Source organism: Natator depressus, chromosome 5 (genome assembly GCF_965152275.1).
Source record: "Natator depressus isolate rNatDep1 chromosome 5, rNatDep2.hap1, whole genome shotgun sequence".
In the NCBI taxonomy this organism is placed as follows: Eukaryota; Metazoa; Chordata; order Testudines; family Cheloniidae; genus Natator; species Natator depressus.
In genome coordinates, this window is record NC_134238.1 from 22,703,378 (window position 1) to 22,718,748 (window position 15,371).

At 36.5% G+C, this 15,371-nt stretch overlaps 1 protein-coding gene across 2 annotated transcripts in view; it reads right to left on the reverse strand.

The window, feature by feature from the left end:
- Nucleotides 1-744: 744 nt before the first annotated feature.
- The window catches only part of ZFR (zinc finger RNA binding protein), a 55,171-nt gene continuing 40,544 nt past the window's right edge, over nucleotides 745-15,371 (reverse strand). The window contains exons 15-20 of one of the 2 annotated variants that reach the window (XM_074952419.1): nucleotides 13,862-14,003; nucleotides 8,649-8,746; nucleotides 7,738-7,833; nucleotides 4,105-4,216; nucleotides 3,870-3,967; nucleotides 745-3,166 (exon numbers count right to left, since the gene is read on the reverse strand). In XM_074952419.1, the coding sequence (XP_074808520.1) occupies nucleotides 2,987-3,166; nucleotides 3,870-3,967; nucleotides 4,105-4,216; nucleotides 7,738-7,833; nucleotides 8,649-8,746; nucleotides 13,862-14,003 (726 nt within the window). In that variant the 3' untranslated portion in view covers nucleotides 745-2,986. The remainder of the gene's footprint in view (nucleotides 3,167-3,869; nucleotides 3,968-4,104; nucleotides 4,217-7,737; nucleotides 7,834-8,648; nucleotides 8,747-13,861; nucleotides 14,004-15,371) is intronic. The other variant, XM_074952420.1, reaches the window with a different exon arrangement.

Here is a 15,371-nt window from a genome sequence, read left to right on the forward strand (position 1 = left end):
TCTTGAGAGACATGAAGCACTAGTGGTACTGGAAGCTCTGTGTACAGGGAGGTCCTTGGTACATGGGTCAGAAGCTGATCTTAATGCTTGCTCCACCACTGAAAGTCTAAATTTGATCTTTCTGTTCTTTTAAGATCTGGCCTTGAAAGATGAGCAAACCTTGCACTTACTGGGGATGTGGGTATCTCCCAAACACAGGAGCACAAAGGATGCCCAACACTTACTGAGATAGCCTCCTAGCCAGAAAAATACCTCTTAAAACCCAGGGATGCTGAAATAGATCAGAATAATCAAAGGCGGAAGGGTGCATGCACCCTTGAAGTGAAGCACCTATAGGGACACTACTCAAAGAAGGTAAATATTGCTAACTAGTTATGCACTATATTATCGATATTATTCGGTTTAACAATGATTACTACACTGGATAGTTAAATGCTGTGTTTATATATTTGGGTTTTCAAACCAGTTTTAGGTGTTTTTTGTAAATGCATGCATATAAAAAAGATTTAGTAGATTAAACAGTTTAATGAAAAAGTACTCTGCAAGCTTGTTTAAAAATAAAAAATTCAAATTGTCTGATTTTTCTTTCTCAATTCTGCACAAGCCAGCAATTTTTGTCAAGTTAAAATAATCGATAGATAATGGACAGGAAAAAACTGCAAATCCACTCTTTACTACAAAGATCAAAAATCATGGTCACAGTTTCATGTTTAATGGGGAATCACTTCAAGTATACAATATTTCAAACATCGAGAAACTGGTTAAGAGGTATAAGTCAGTGAAACAAAAATGCAGGAAATCCCAAACTTATCTTTGACTGTTTCATCTTAAAGAACAGGGTCACATGACTGAACTGACAGCATCTCTCATTTGGGTAGGAAACTTTGGTAGGGAGTTAAAATAGCCAGATGAACAGCAACTGAAATATAAGACATGAAGCAACTTCCAAAATAAACGGCAATAACTGATTGGACACGATGGCAGAAAAACTTCTTCCTTTTTAAAGGCAAAGGATCTTGGGCAACTGCATACTGCTGAACTGAGTGCCAAGGTAGCACAAAGGAAATTAGTGCAATCCCCTTTTGTTAAAAATAATTTTTGAGCACATGCTAATTACTCTATTTCCCATATGAAATTATTTTTAAGGAATCTTTCTGTACTGGGAAAGCTTTCCATTATTTTGTTTGCTGACCACTAATATCTTTGTATTAATTTTTTTTAAGTTGCAGTGTTTGATGCTCACAGGATACTGCATATTTAAACTTACACAAGATCCCTCTCCTATATTAATATTGTATTTACATTCCACAGGCCCATTGTGTTAAAATGTTTTTGGAATTTCTCTAGTATATTCTGAAGGACAAGCAAAATAATTAATCTCTTAAAAGGTCAAATACAAGTTTGACTTGATGAACTGGAACAAAAGACTTAAGTAATTTTAAATCAAGAAACCCAGTGTTCTTTGCAATATCTGACATTTTCCTACAGTCATTTGTAAAACAGTTATAGGAATGTTATCATAGTCAATATTAAACTCATGTATTTTTTCAGGTCATCAGCTAAGCATAGTGCACACCAAACAGAAAGAGTGACACTTCAGTTTCCAGTGTATAATGAACGTTAAAGTCATTTAATAAACTTTAGTTTTTATTTGCGTATTCCACTGTTGCGTATCCCACTGTAGTGCTGTGACAACAAATCACATCTGTGTACTGGAGCATACATCAACAGTATGATGTAATTTTATTTACACCATTGCTATAATATTTAGCTTTTTGAAGAAGACATAAGCATACACTATGGCCACACCAAATAATTTTCTGGGTTTTTTCTTTGATAACCTTCACTTTGTCAGCAATACTTTATCCACTTTAGTTTTAGTTTTCAAGTCACTGAAAAATCACAGAAAAATAGCTATGCAGGAATAGCTACTAGGAGTTACCTCACAGGCACTGATATGGCAAACATCTATTTTAAGGGCTAATGAAATGGCATTAGTATCACACTGACAAAGCTGTTTGAAAACAACTGCCAACTTTGTCCAAATTGGAAAATGCTCTCTTTTACTAGCATCTTAAGAAAAAAAAAATCAGAAAGTTATTTTTTTGGCCTTGCTATGTCACAAAGTCAATCATACAAAGACCTATGCATTAAACCTAAAATGATAGTTTTAAAAGCCCTTCTATTAAAAACAAAAATGTCATGCATTTTTGATCAATTATGTAGCTGCTTTAAAACTGTTGCAAGACCATACTGTATATATTAGCTTTTATACTGCTAATGCACAACTAACAGCAAACTTGATTAGATTAACACAAATCTGTTTTAATTACACCGTTATATCACACTAAAGAGACAAAATGCCACAAGATTGGCAGAAACATTTAATTCTGAGCACTCAAATGGCAGGATAATTATGTGTTGTAACCTTTCACATTTAGAAAAAAACCCAAAATCCTGCAGTCTCACTTTACAAAAAAAAGTTCTGCTGTAAAATATTAAGTGGGAGGGAAACTATATACCATCTATAACACAGAGTAACTTATACAACTAGTGTCAAAGGCAAACAAAACTTCTAAATAAAATATCAAAATACTCATAGCTACTGAAGCACAAATGCTGCATTAAATACAGTCAGGATTTAAGACAATGCACTAATGACTAGTTAATAAAAAGGACAAAAAAATAGGGAAGTTACTTCAGTTAGCAACCTACGTCTAAATAAAAAAAAATAATGGGGGGAAAAATTAAGCTAATATTTTTTTTAAATCAGAGCACAATTTCCATTTGTGGTATCTTTACATCCATAATTTGTCTGATACTGCACATCCATTAAAGGTTTAGAACTTTACAGAAGAGTTAAGTCCTCTTTCTGCAAGATTTTGGATGTTTTAAAACAGACATTATTATGAATAAAAAAGAGTCAGGCAACAAATGGACTCCTATTATCACCTTCTGTCTTAATTAACACTGATGACAGACATTTTTAAAAGTTATCATAATCTTTTTTGTCTTTTTTCCCCTCTGCTTCAAACCCATCGACCCCATCACTGTCTCTTCTCCTTTTACGATTGTTATGAATGTTGAAACGTTGGTTCATCTGTGGCAATGGATCCATTCCTAGAACTTTGTGTATTTGACGGAATGCAAGGAGTCTCAGTGCAAACTGGTAACAGAGGGGGGAGGGGGAAAACAAAACAAAAACCTTTTATCAAACAAATGTTAAACCTAAATCGGACAGTGGAGGCAGTTAACATTTTCTTCATAAACCACATGAAAAAAAAAGCTTATGCAAATTTATCTACAGTAATCCTTTTCAATCCAATATAGTTTTAAGTTTAAAAAGGTACAGTCATTTAGACTGATAAGATACAGACAACCATGAACATACTTGCAAGTACAAAAGGATGGAACTGCAGTAACCCTTTTCCTAATCTGGGCAGCAGCAACAGCTAATCTTAAATCCACATCTTAGTTTATGACAAAGTACCCTTTGTGCCATAAAGCCGACTTAAAACTGCACCAAAGGTACAGTTGGAATATGTCCCCCACAAAGGAATCCCTGTCGGGCATAAAGCCACCATAAAGACTATCCTAATTTAGGAGCTAGTTTGATCCCCAGCGTAAGTGCCCTCAAGATCAGGGAACAGCAAGGCATATTTATTGCCTGTTTCTAATAGGTGCACTGAGCAGTATGTGAGAACACCTGAGTACTCAGCCCTTAAAGTGAGCATATATCTGTGCATTTACTCAAACTTGTGTTACATGACTCAATTTCCACCCACAAGTTTTACTACTGAAGGGGAAAGATCTTCAATATTTCAGCATACCGCCACCAAACTTGGCTATTTTATTATAATTTTCATTACCTGTGCACTCGAAGTAATATCCTCTCGTTGCTGGTCTGTCATTAAAGCAAGTGTATCATAAGGATCTTTTTCACAAGGATCCAAAAGGCCAGGACCACCTATAACAATACAGCTAGTTACCATTACTAGAGTCCACATATACTGATTATATATAGTAACTATAATATACATTTTAGCTGAGCTTATAAATACCCTTGACAAAATCTAAAATTTGTATCGAACAAGTGCAACCTGCCTTTAAGGATTATTCCTGAAGATATACACTCAAAAACTCTCCTCAGCGCATCCCCAGGGCTTTGTGGTCCAGAAGCACTGCTGATCGCTTTCTCTACTAGTAACTCCATAGCCTAAATCAAGAATAGAAAAAGAGACTATTTTACTAGGCTGCTTTAAAAAGAGAAACCATCACTACAATTCAACTCAGATCTTCTGGTATACACAGCTTAATAAGAAATTACACAAATAATATTGTGTCCAGTTGCAAAGTAAGGAAAAGTTAGACTACCAGACTTTTAGACAGCTGAATAGTGATACAACATTAGCCTAAGAGTAATAACCCCTATATTTAGGTAGCCTAGCACTTCCCATTAAAAGATTCTTATGACCTTTTTGGAGGTGCTCTAACACCTCCATTGTTTGCAGTAGGCCTTTGAAATTCAGCAGGGAGAACATCCTATGGTTAGAAAAGTACATTTTCTTTGACCCATGCAATTCTGTTCAGGCTGAGCTGAGATATAAATGGGGGGGGAAAAAATCACAAATTTCCCTTGTCGTGTCTGTTGGCAACATGCCAAAACAGTCCCCTGAACATGAACATTCTAATCCAAGTCTGGCCCACATCACTGCCAAAGCAGCTCCAGTAATATAGACTGCACTGGGAATCCCAGGAGTGGACACACTCTTCAGGGAGACTGGGTGGGGAATGGTATGGGAGTGAAGAGAGCACAATCTGGGCCTGGCTCCCCCTCCCCTTCCCGTACTGAGATGGGAGGGTGAGAGAAGAGAGAGAACAAGTGTGCGCGCATTGGGCCAGACTTCCTTTGATCAACCCCTTCCATCCTGAGGGAGAATTTCCTAAGCTCAAATAGTTAGTCCTGTGGCTCAAGCTGTGCGAAAACTGAAGGTTCAGCGTTCAAACCCTACACCAGGTGACGCATGATATTGGGGATGATACAGCTACACATAAAATAATTTACCTTTTTTCTTTTAAAAGATTTGGAAATCCCATAACAAACCCCCCCATGCATAAAAAGAAACCCATTAAAAGATTATTATTATTATTTATTATTATTATTAATGTTACTAAGTTGAGCATTAGAAAATAAGTTTCAGAGTAGCAGTCATGTTAGTCTGTATCCGGAAAAAGGAAAAGGAGGACTTGTGGCACCTTAGAGACTAACAAATCTATTTGAGCATAAGGTTTCGTGAGATCTTCGGATGTCTGATGAAGTGAGCTGTAGCTCACGAAAGCTTATGCTCAAATAAATTTGTTAGTCTCTAAGGTGCCACAAGTCCTCCTTTTTTTTATTAGAAAATAAGGCATTTGGGTTGCCTGTGCAGCCATAATTCTGCCACTTTGTTTACATTCATTCTGATAGTATGTGATCAGGTAATTAAAGACTTTCAGAGAATCCCTGCTTCGTTCAGTGCACAAGATGCACAGCAAGCAGGGAATGAATCACAGTCAAGTAATGAATCAGTCTGTAAGATTCCTGCTTCATTTGTTCTAGCAGCTGGACAGTGTGCAGTAATCAAGGCAGGGGACTGCAAGAAGAGAAAGGATGATCTTGAGGTTGAGGCAGGTGAATTCAATTCTATTCCTGCTTCTATCACAGTCTTTCAATATAATGCTGCACAAATTACTTAAACCAACATTTTGCTATGAATTGTGTATTCCTCATTCCTGCTCTGCTAACTTGAGATACCTGGGACTTGATATGCAGCTATGCGGAGCACTCACAGCTACACCAGAAGTCAATGGGCGCCGTGACTATTCAGCAGCTATAGAAATAAGACAGTGTGGTCTGAAATAACGAGGATAGGGTGGGAATCAGGAGTGTGTGTTCTAATCCTAGGTTTGCTACTGATTCACTATGTGGCCTCAGGCAAATCTTTGTGTCTCAGTTTCCCTATCTGTAAAATGGATGCTTCCCATCTTGCAGTATAGAAAAATTCATTAATGTTTGTGAGGCACTCACATACTCAGGTGATGAGTGCCCTAGAAAAGACTGAGGAAATAAATAATTCTGTATTCTTTGGCGGCTTTGGATGGTATCTGGTAAATAAGGGAGGGAGGGCCACTAACTGAATGGGGAGTACAAAAATATCAAACAGCTGCCTCATTCTCTGAGCACTGTCCATCCTATGAACCAAATCAGGGAGGGATCACGTGGGAAAAAACAGTGTATAACCACTCAATAAATAATGCATCATAATGCGTATGAACAATGGGGTAGAATTTGCAATGCATAAGTAACCTAAATACTGGCATTTCCTAATTTTTGAATGCTTGATTTTTTGCAACCTAAAATGTTGTTTTGATGTAGTATTTTTTTCCTGTATGCAATGCATTATATATAACTTGTTCTGTAGAAAGAGAACTTGCACCTAAATTTCTTGGGGTCACTAGGAAGTGTGTATTAATGAAGAGTGTAGTAGTAAACTTCCTCCTCCCTCTGGCTCTCCACTCTGTTTTAAATATAGTTAAAGCCTCACTTTTATTTTCTTAGAAGAGGGAGTTCGAACCATAAATAATGAAACTCTAAATACCTTTTCTTTCTGCAGAAATGCGTAACTTTATGTTGAGGACTAAAGTAACTATGAAGCTGATTCTAAGCCTCCTCAGGCTCCTATATCCCACACAGATGCAGCAGGTGCACAGGGCCAACACAAATGGCACACGGAAGTTCCAGTTTAAGGGGTGTGTTTTGGGGGCACAGTCATAGTACCCATCTCTATGGTGACACTGCAGCCCAGAGGGCAGCCCAAGGAAAACAGTCTTAAAGTCAGAGCAGCCTCCAAGGCTCTCAGCTTCTACTAGGGACTGTATCAGCCCCTCAGCAGCCTGGAATCCTGATGGTTCAAGGAAGGCATCTTTGCCCTCTCCTCTTGAGCTACACTTTGTGTGCTGGCTTTTTCAAGAGATGCTATGTTTAGTTTGCTCAAATATTACTTTAAAGGCAAATAAGCCTTAATTAAAACATTTAACTCTTATACACTTTTTTCAGTTAAGCAGAAGTGATTTGGTAAATTCTTTCATAGCCCTCCTTCCATCTTAGAACTCAGTTCTTGTCCAAACAGAAACTAGCAATGAAGTGGTTTGGACAATTTCCAACACTCTCCAGGTCAAAGATGGATCATCATATATCAGTACTCTGGTACCATATCTGGCAGCAGCCACAGATTTTAAGGAGAGTGGTAACAGAAGGGGTCCTTAGCAAGTAACTTTTACACAAAGTTTATTCTGCAATGGTTATCCAGATACATTTGACAAATTATTTCAAACAAGTCTCAGGAAAGGCCAAGCAATTCAAAGTAAACAGAGATGAAAAATAATCATTCTTAACTTCTATACAAACTCTTAGAAGAGGAGAAAAAAGTAGTACTGAATTATTTGGTGGTATTTTTGTTCTGTAGGAGAAAATAAATTCTTTGGAAAAGATCTAACTTCAGAAATCACAGGATACCAGAAGTCTGGGTTCTTTTTAAAGATTTAAAAGAAAGTGTCCGCTGAGGGAAAAAACAAAAAACTGATTCTTGGTATATGACTTTATTAAAAAAAAAAAAAAAGTTGCACCAGCATTTTCTGACACTCTACTTGTAGCAACATGCTGCTGCCTTAAAGGGCATGCAAAAGAGGATTACTCACCCAGCTTGGGAAGTCAGACCAAGTTGGGACTCTCTGACAGAGGTCACGAAGAATACGTATGATAATCACACAGGACTGCAGACCATTAGCTCTAGCCTTGAGAGCAATACAAAATCAAGTTAATTAATCCCAGCACCTACAGAAAACAGGCCACAGGTTGAAAAGCTAAAACACCACTGTTCAATGGAAGCTCAGATATAGAATAGAAACAAGTCACTCTAAAATTGTGTTCATGAGCTGCCATTTACAGCAGTATTTTGTGCCAGGGTTAGTAAACTTAAGGTGGTAGAAGTCAAAGTGCACAGGTTATACAAGATTAATATTTCTTGATCCCCTGTACACTTTGACCTATTTTCATCGGTAACAATACATATATCTTTCTATATTAGAAATAAAAAGAATAAAGATCTAAAAAGTATGTATAGAGACTGAAAGGTCAAAGGAATCTGTTTGGTTTCTTTGTTGTGCCTTTGCCAGAGTGCAAAGTCACTAAACCAAACAGTTATTTCTCACCTTTCATTCCCTACACTTAATGCACTTCAAGAAATAGGAAAAAAAGTCTTAAATCTAAACACAAAGCTTTAAACACATATTCCATTATTTAAAGCAAAGTTACTCTGCAGCCTTATGGAATATATTACAAATACACACAGCATATGATCACCCAAAGCGAGTCAAGCTTTCAACATCGCCTTCTCAATGACCAGAAAAAAAGTTTATGTCAGATCAGCAACAACTGCATAAAGCAGTTCTTCCATACGGAGCTTTCTATGATAACATTTTTCTGTTCATTTAATTTAAAGTATTATTACCATGGGCAACCTTGAGTGTTTTCACAGTTAAACATTTATATTGCAACTGAACTAATCTCTCATAAGGCTACAAGAAGAAAGTAAAATGATGTTCCGAACCTGGAACCACTTAGCGTGGCGTAGAGCAGCCAGAGCGTCAAGGCATTTTTGCCTGTCCAAGACGTCCGGTGGGTCTTTCACCATACCCGAGGTTACATCTAAAATGGATTGAATTGGCAAAATGCAGTGAGGAATGGGTGTTTGACCAGGTGAGCAAGACACTTCCTTAAAGTAGCTTCAATGTCACACGTGCCATTTAGAGTTTAAACCCCATCCAACATATCAATAAAACCCCTTTAATTGGGATTAGAATATAACCCAGTATAAAGATCAAGAGCATAATACAATTTAGCCCTCAATCTAATTTTTCAGTGTACTGCAGATTATGCAGTAGTTTGCAGTTATTCATACAAGCTAACTCTGTAAAAATAGATTCCCCTAAAATTAAATATTGAAGGAAGGATGGTTGGACACAGTGCACCAGCACAGAGAACACAGACAGAAGGAACACAAAAATCCACTTTAATGGAGTAGAATTCACAACAAACTGAGTTTGCTGAACTTAAATGATCTCATGTTACTCTGGACCTACTCCTAATAAAGAGGGGCAAGTATAACAAATAAGCTCTGGAAGCACAAAGAATCAGGTGATATCATTAAAATTTAAATTATAGTGCAAATTATTTTGCTTTAATGTGACGGAAAGAACGTGAAATACTCTCTACAATTCCAATCAGTTGAATTACTTTCTACTATAATTTCTCTAATTTCTATAGCTTCTGCATCTCCATGGTGCGCGCGTGCACACAGTCCAATTTCATCTAAGAAATATTAAACAGCTGAAAAAGGCATATCTTCGTTAAGTCTACGAAGGAGAAAAAAGAGAGAAGAGAAGAAGTAGAAGCAGAATCGGATTATTTGGAAGATAAAAGAAACAACAGATCTTGTGCTTTTAAGTGTTCAAGAAACAGGGTTTTGACCAAGTTACGTTGAACGGACTATCTAATGAGAGACCAAAAGGTACAATAAGCTTTTCAAATTGGTTGTCTCACCAAAATAGGCAACACCGAGTGATTCCGAAAGGTAGCTTTTAGCTGGCTAACGGTGCACCAATAGTGTAACTCAATGATTAGTTTTATAACGTCTTTAGCTTGTTATATATGAAAATGGCCTTCGCGATGAGTAACAAAATATGTGATATAGCAGAGGACGACTAATTAAACAACACTCCATCTGGCTCATTCAGAAGAGTGGCAACATACTAAAAACAGTCTGGTGTTGGAAAACGTGACATGAGCAAGTTAGAGCACCAAACAAAAAAAGTGATGACGTTCACTATAACACTCATGAAGCATACTGACTTGAAAAAGATTTAAAGGGAAAACGTCAAGGCAGCTGCCAAAGTATAAAATGAAGGAAACAAGTCAATAGGCTTTTAGGATGCACCCACAGTTAAAAAGCATACAAATCAAAAAGGATACTTTAACTCTCCAATATAATTACTAAAAATTTAATCTAGAATACTGTTTGGATTTGGTCTCCTTTTCATTGGAAAATTTATTTTGCTCTGCACCAGGTGAAATAAGAAGCTACAATGATTCCACATTAAGAATTTTTGTTGGGGAAAATGTAGATACAATCTGACAAATATACTCAAAACTGAGTACTTGATAAGGTGGAATGAGGACCCATTCAAACTGATGAAGGGTTCGAAGAGTAAGTGAAGACATTAAAAGTAAAATTATTTCAGTCAAGAATAGTAAACCTACAGAAAAAAGTTGTCAAGTACGGCAATCTAAGAAAGGAGCATAACATGAGTATTAGAGACAATGAATACATTTAGAGAAAAACCCATTGTAGAAAAGCAAGGGGAGCTTGAGAAATTAACACAAACTTATGGGTTATTGGGTCAACTTGCCTGTGTGTGTCAGTCAATTATCTACATTCTTATAACACAAATGTGCAAATAGGTGACAGTGTGCAATCTTTCAGCATAATAATATACTATATAACTTGAAACTGCAATTACTCAGTTTCTAGCATGGAAACACTTTGGAAATAATTCTATCATAAAATATTTACATTTTAATGCACAGTAGACAATTTATTTTGTGCTGGAACCATGGATCTGAAATTTGCCATGTGCCATTAATAATGGAGACTGCATGAATAACCTTGAAACTTAAAGCTGTTGTGGAAGTCAGAAGATGCCAAGGCATCTATTGCAACTGAGAATAAATTTTGGCTGAAAATATATTAAGAGACACTCTTGTAAAATGTCATCTGTGGATTTTTGCACCTGTTTGACGTTTCAAGTGGATTAACCCCTTAAAGACTATAGTAATTAGACTCCTAGCCTACCACCCTGTTAACCTAAAACAAAAGCTATGTTAATTTATAAAAACAAGTACAAATTCTTACCCTATGTAACTATATTCTATAAATAACCTAAACATAAGGGGTTAATCTTTGGTTAGAAGACATGCTGTGTCCACACTATTTCCTCATTAAAAGTTAACAGGTATATCAATTTCAGTAAATTCCACTATGTGAAATATGTGTTACCCAGTCAACTATTTCAAAACTAGTGTGAACACTGCTTAATTCTAGAAGAGAGACAAAGACAAAAAGAAAAAACACAAAGTAACAGTAAATGCTAGGACTATGCAACCAAAGCCTATCCTTTGTGCAGTATGGCAGGTGTGACACTGAGCTTTAGAAAACCTTGGTCAAAAATCCTTCCAATGTCTTGGCAGCAACCCCTGACAGGATTCAACTCCCTCTGCTAGAAGGCTTTGGACCGGGACTGATAAGCTAAGGATTAAAAAAAAAAAATCACACATACACACACATATATAATATACTTTCTTTGCTGAGAGAAAGATTCCACAGCAAGGGTTAGAGCATTTTGAACTTATCAGATTCAAAGTCAATTCAGGGAAATGCTGGATAACTGTCAAATGCACAATAATGTACAGCACAATTGCCGTGCGGTTAACAGTTTTATTTGTAAAATAATTCGTTTTATTTTTTATCCTTTTGTCATTTAATGGGATTATTACACACTAAATATGATTTTACTTCACATGCAAGTCACAGTCTCATCTTTAATCAAACTCTTCCGGCAAAGCCTTCGTTATCACCTAAACTAGCTCCCCCAAAGCCAGCAAAAGACTTTAAACCATTTTAAGACACAGAGCATTAGGAGCTGCAGTAAGAGAAAAAACACACACTGTTATTCTGCAGCAAATAAGCAGCAATCTTCGTAATAAGACCTGGTTTATTGCAATTATCTGCAGTTTAATATTCTGCATTTTCTTCTAGTTTCACAAGTGAACTTTTCCGCACATCCATTTTACACTGCTCAGTGTCTTGAAGCGAAATCTGTTTACCTCTTGTTTGATTTTGCTTCTCTAAAGGCAATACCATCAACTCAGCAGGTGACTCAAACTCAGAATGGCAATTCTAGCTCAAGTCTGGGTCAGACAAAAATATAGTTTTGTTTCCTTTGGGGAGGGGGGGTGAAGGGACGGCATAAAGTATCAATGAACTGAAAAACATCTGTGATTTATTTTTTTTCATCTTTATTATAGTATAAAATTCTAACGGCCACAAACCAAATTTACTGTAGTTTAGAACTGCAGTGTGGACTAATTGCAGTTTTGCACAAACCAATTTTACTGTAGTTTAGAACTGCAGTGTGGACTAACTGTAGTTTTCCACAGTACATTAAGGAATAAAGATAACGGTTAAAATGAACCTAATTTCAAAGCACCTATAATCAAACCTACAACGGTGAGTGCTTTTTTTTTTTTTTTAAACCAATTGTTAACAAGGTGAAATGCTTTGCATGATTCAGACCAGGTGAACCAAGTATCACATTTCCGGCATAATTTCAATTGCCAAAAATGAGACGAGAAATGGCTGGGTATGATGTAATAATATTTGAACAAAGCATGTATAGTTGGAGATATACACACAGTTCATTAATTGTGTACAACACACTACTAAAGATCAAAAATAAAAGTCATCCAATCCAGAGAACACATATTCCAGCTTTGTTTTCTGGTGTAGGGAGCAGCTCTGACAACAAAGCTTGATTATAAATTATCTAATTTCAAAAATATCTAACATAAAAAAAGCCTCAAATATTTTAAAGGATAGATAAAACTGTTGCGATGAAATAAAAGAATTCTATTATTTTAATTAACTATATATATCTATGTATATAGAGATATATATATATGTATATACACATGCACACATATACATACACACATACACTTTTTTTTCCAACCTGCATCATAAAAAAAAGTGTTAATACAGACAAATTGCCTGCTTGTAGGTTCATATTCAACAACAGACCCTGGTTTGTTATGATCTCTGACTACGCAAACACAGGATGAAAGGAAACAAAGTTAATTTTATCTGACCCATAGAACAATAAAACCAACCTATTGCAGACATTAATCATGCTTGTTGGCTAAAAAGCTTTTGGAGCCTTGAAAATGTTACAGAACAGACCCTAAAGCAACACTGCTGGCACCAGTGAGATTGCACATTCACAAATATAAATCGGTTTTAAGAGTGCCAACCGACTTCTACTTTAACTCAGTGACCAAACCATTTCTTATTACTGTACTACTCTGCGTACGCTATTTGGGTAAAATACTCAGATCTTAATACCAGGAGCCTGTATATTTAACAAAAGCACTCCAGTCCAAAAACCAACCTCAGACAGCTGGAAAAATTCACATCTTCTTCCAGCAAAGCTACAAGCACTATGAACATCAAAATCACGTGTGTATATTATATGCAGCAATGCCATTTGAAAGATTAAGTGGTGGCAAGACAGATCCAGTTTCAAAACCAGAATGTAAAGATATAAAGATTTAGTTTTCTAATATGCTGCAAAATCTCTTAGGGCAGGCTTGTAACCACTTGCCGTAAAACATTTAGTTTTCCAAATAACTGAATTTTGTAAGGGAAGGAAGGAGAGAAAGACACACAATTTAGTAACTTTTCCAGAAAGCTGAGGCTGGACATTAAGTTAGGGGGGAAAAGATCATTTTTTGAACTAAATAAATGCATCATATAAGCTTTTAATTTTAGTAAATGTTCTCTAGCAAGACTGGTTGCTGAAGTAGGGTTTCAATCAAATACGTATATTATGCCAGCATGTTGCCTTCCAGGACTTAATGTCATCTTAAACAGACTAGACAAATGTACAAAAACTGGTAATATAGAGGTAACATCTTTAACAACTTTCCAACCTCCATCCCTCATGTTCTCCTCCCGAATGATTGGAGATGTCAATGTGATAGTAACTTGCATTTTGGGTTCCACACATGAATTCAAAATTATCGCTGCTTCTGGTACTGCACACTTTATTTCATACTTCTCAGGACTTATTACCTAAATAATGAAAAAATCGGAAGCAATTGCACTTTTAGCACTTACAAAAAAAAACAGAGGGGGAGAAAACGTTCATTCTCAGAGAGTCACAGAACTACAATATAACAATGGTGTCTGCTCAATACGTAATTATATGGTTTTAATCATACAGTTAAAAAAAATAATATGAACTGCCACACAGTTTATCAGAGACTGTAACTAAAAACATGTAGCAGTTACCCCAAAAGCTTTTTTTGAAAACACCACACTGAGAAAATTCATGCACAAAATATATTAAAATAAGGGGTCAGATTCTCAGCAGTTTTAAAGTTAAATAAACAGCCTTAAACCCAGTTTAACTAATCAATGGAGGATTCCCCTGGTTTGGAGAAATATTTAGATGGCACAGGGCTGAAGTAGTGATTCTTATGCTATAACCCCTTTGAGTGCAGGTAAACTGCTACATTTACTTTATTAATGGTTGCTGGAGTGGCCGCCGGGGGCAGTTAACAGCCCATGCAATAACTTAAAGTGTAGCCATTAGGCTATTCTAAGTCGTTCCTTATGATCAGAGTTACTGGCTCCTAGTGACCCAAGGAAAAGCTGTCAACACTGTCCTCCCCTCTTCCACAAGCTGCACCGACAAATGGCTGGTCTCAAGGACCTGGCCCAAGGTTTGCACATTTTGCTTACAGCAACAAAAGCAAACAAAAAAATTCAGTGAAAGTTAGTTATTTCTCAATTCATCCATTGTGCCAGCACATTATCTTGTAATATTATCCTCTGTCAAGTGACATCAGAACAGAGGACAATGTTGCAAACCTTCTATGATTCCATAATATACATAGACGTTTTGGAGTAGGTGAGAGATAGAACTATGGTCTTAAGTATGAATTTTTCATTATTTGGGGATTTATGGCAGACATTTTACTTCACATTAAGTGCTATGTATGTGTGTGCAATCTTAGAGTGAGTAATGAGGTAGGTGTCTTTTTTTTAAGGTATTGGAAAAAGATGCACAAGATAGGTTAAGCTTTAGTAATTTAATTCTGGAACTGTGGATCATTTTCACACACAGATCTTGTTCTGTAACTTCAATATAAAAATCTGTAATAAGTGAGGAGTGCATTAGTAATTGATAACTGTATTGCTATTTATAATCTCCATCCAAGTAAACCACCTACGACTGTTACCATGTATGTATATTACTTGTCTACATGCATCCGACGAAGTGGGTATTCACCCACGAAAGCTTATGCTCCAATACGTCTGTTAGTCTATAAGGTGCCACAGGACTCTTTGCAACTTCTGTCTTTGGCACCGATGATAGTTGTTTGGGCAAAAGGGGATTCTTACACCAACCTCTGTCTCCACATATAAAGGGAAGGA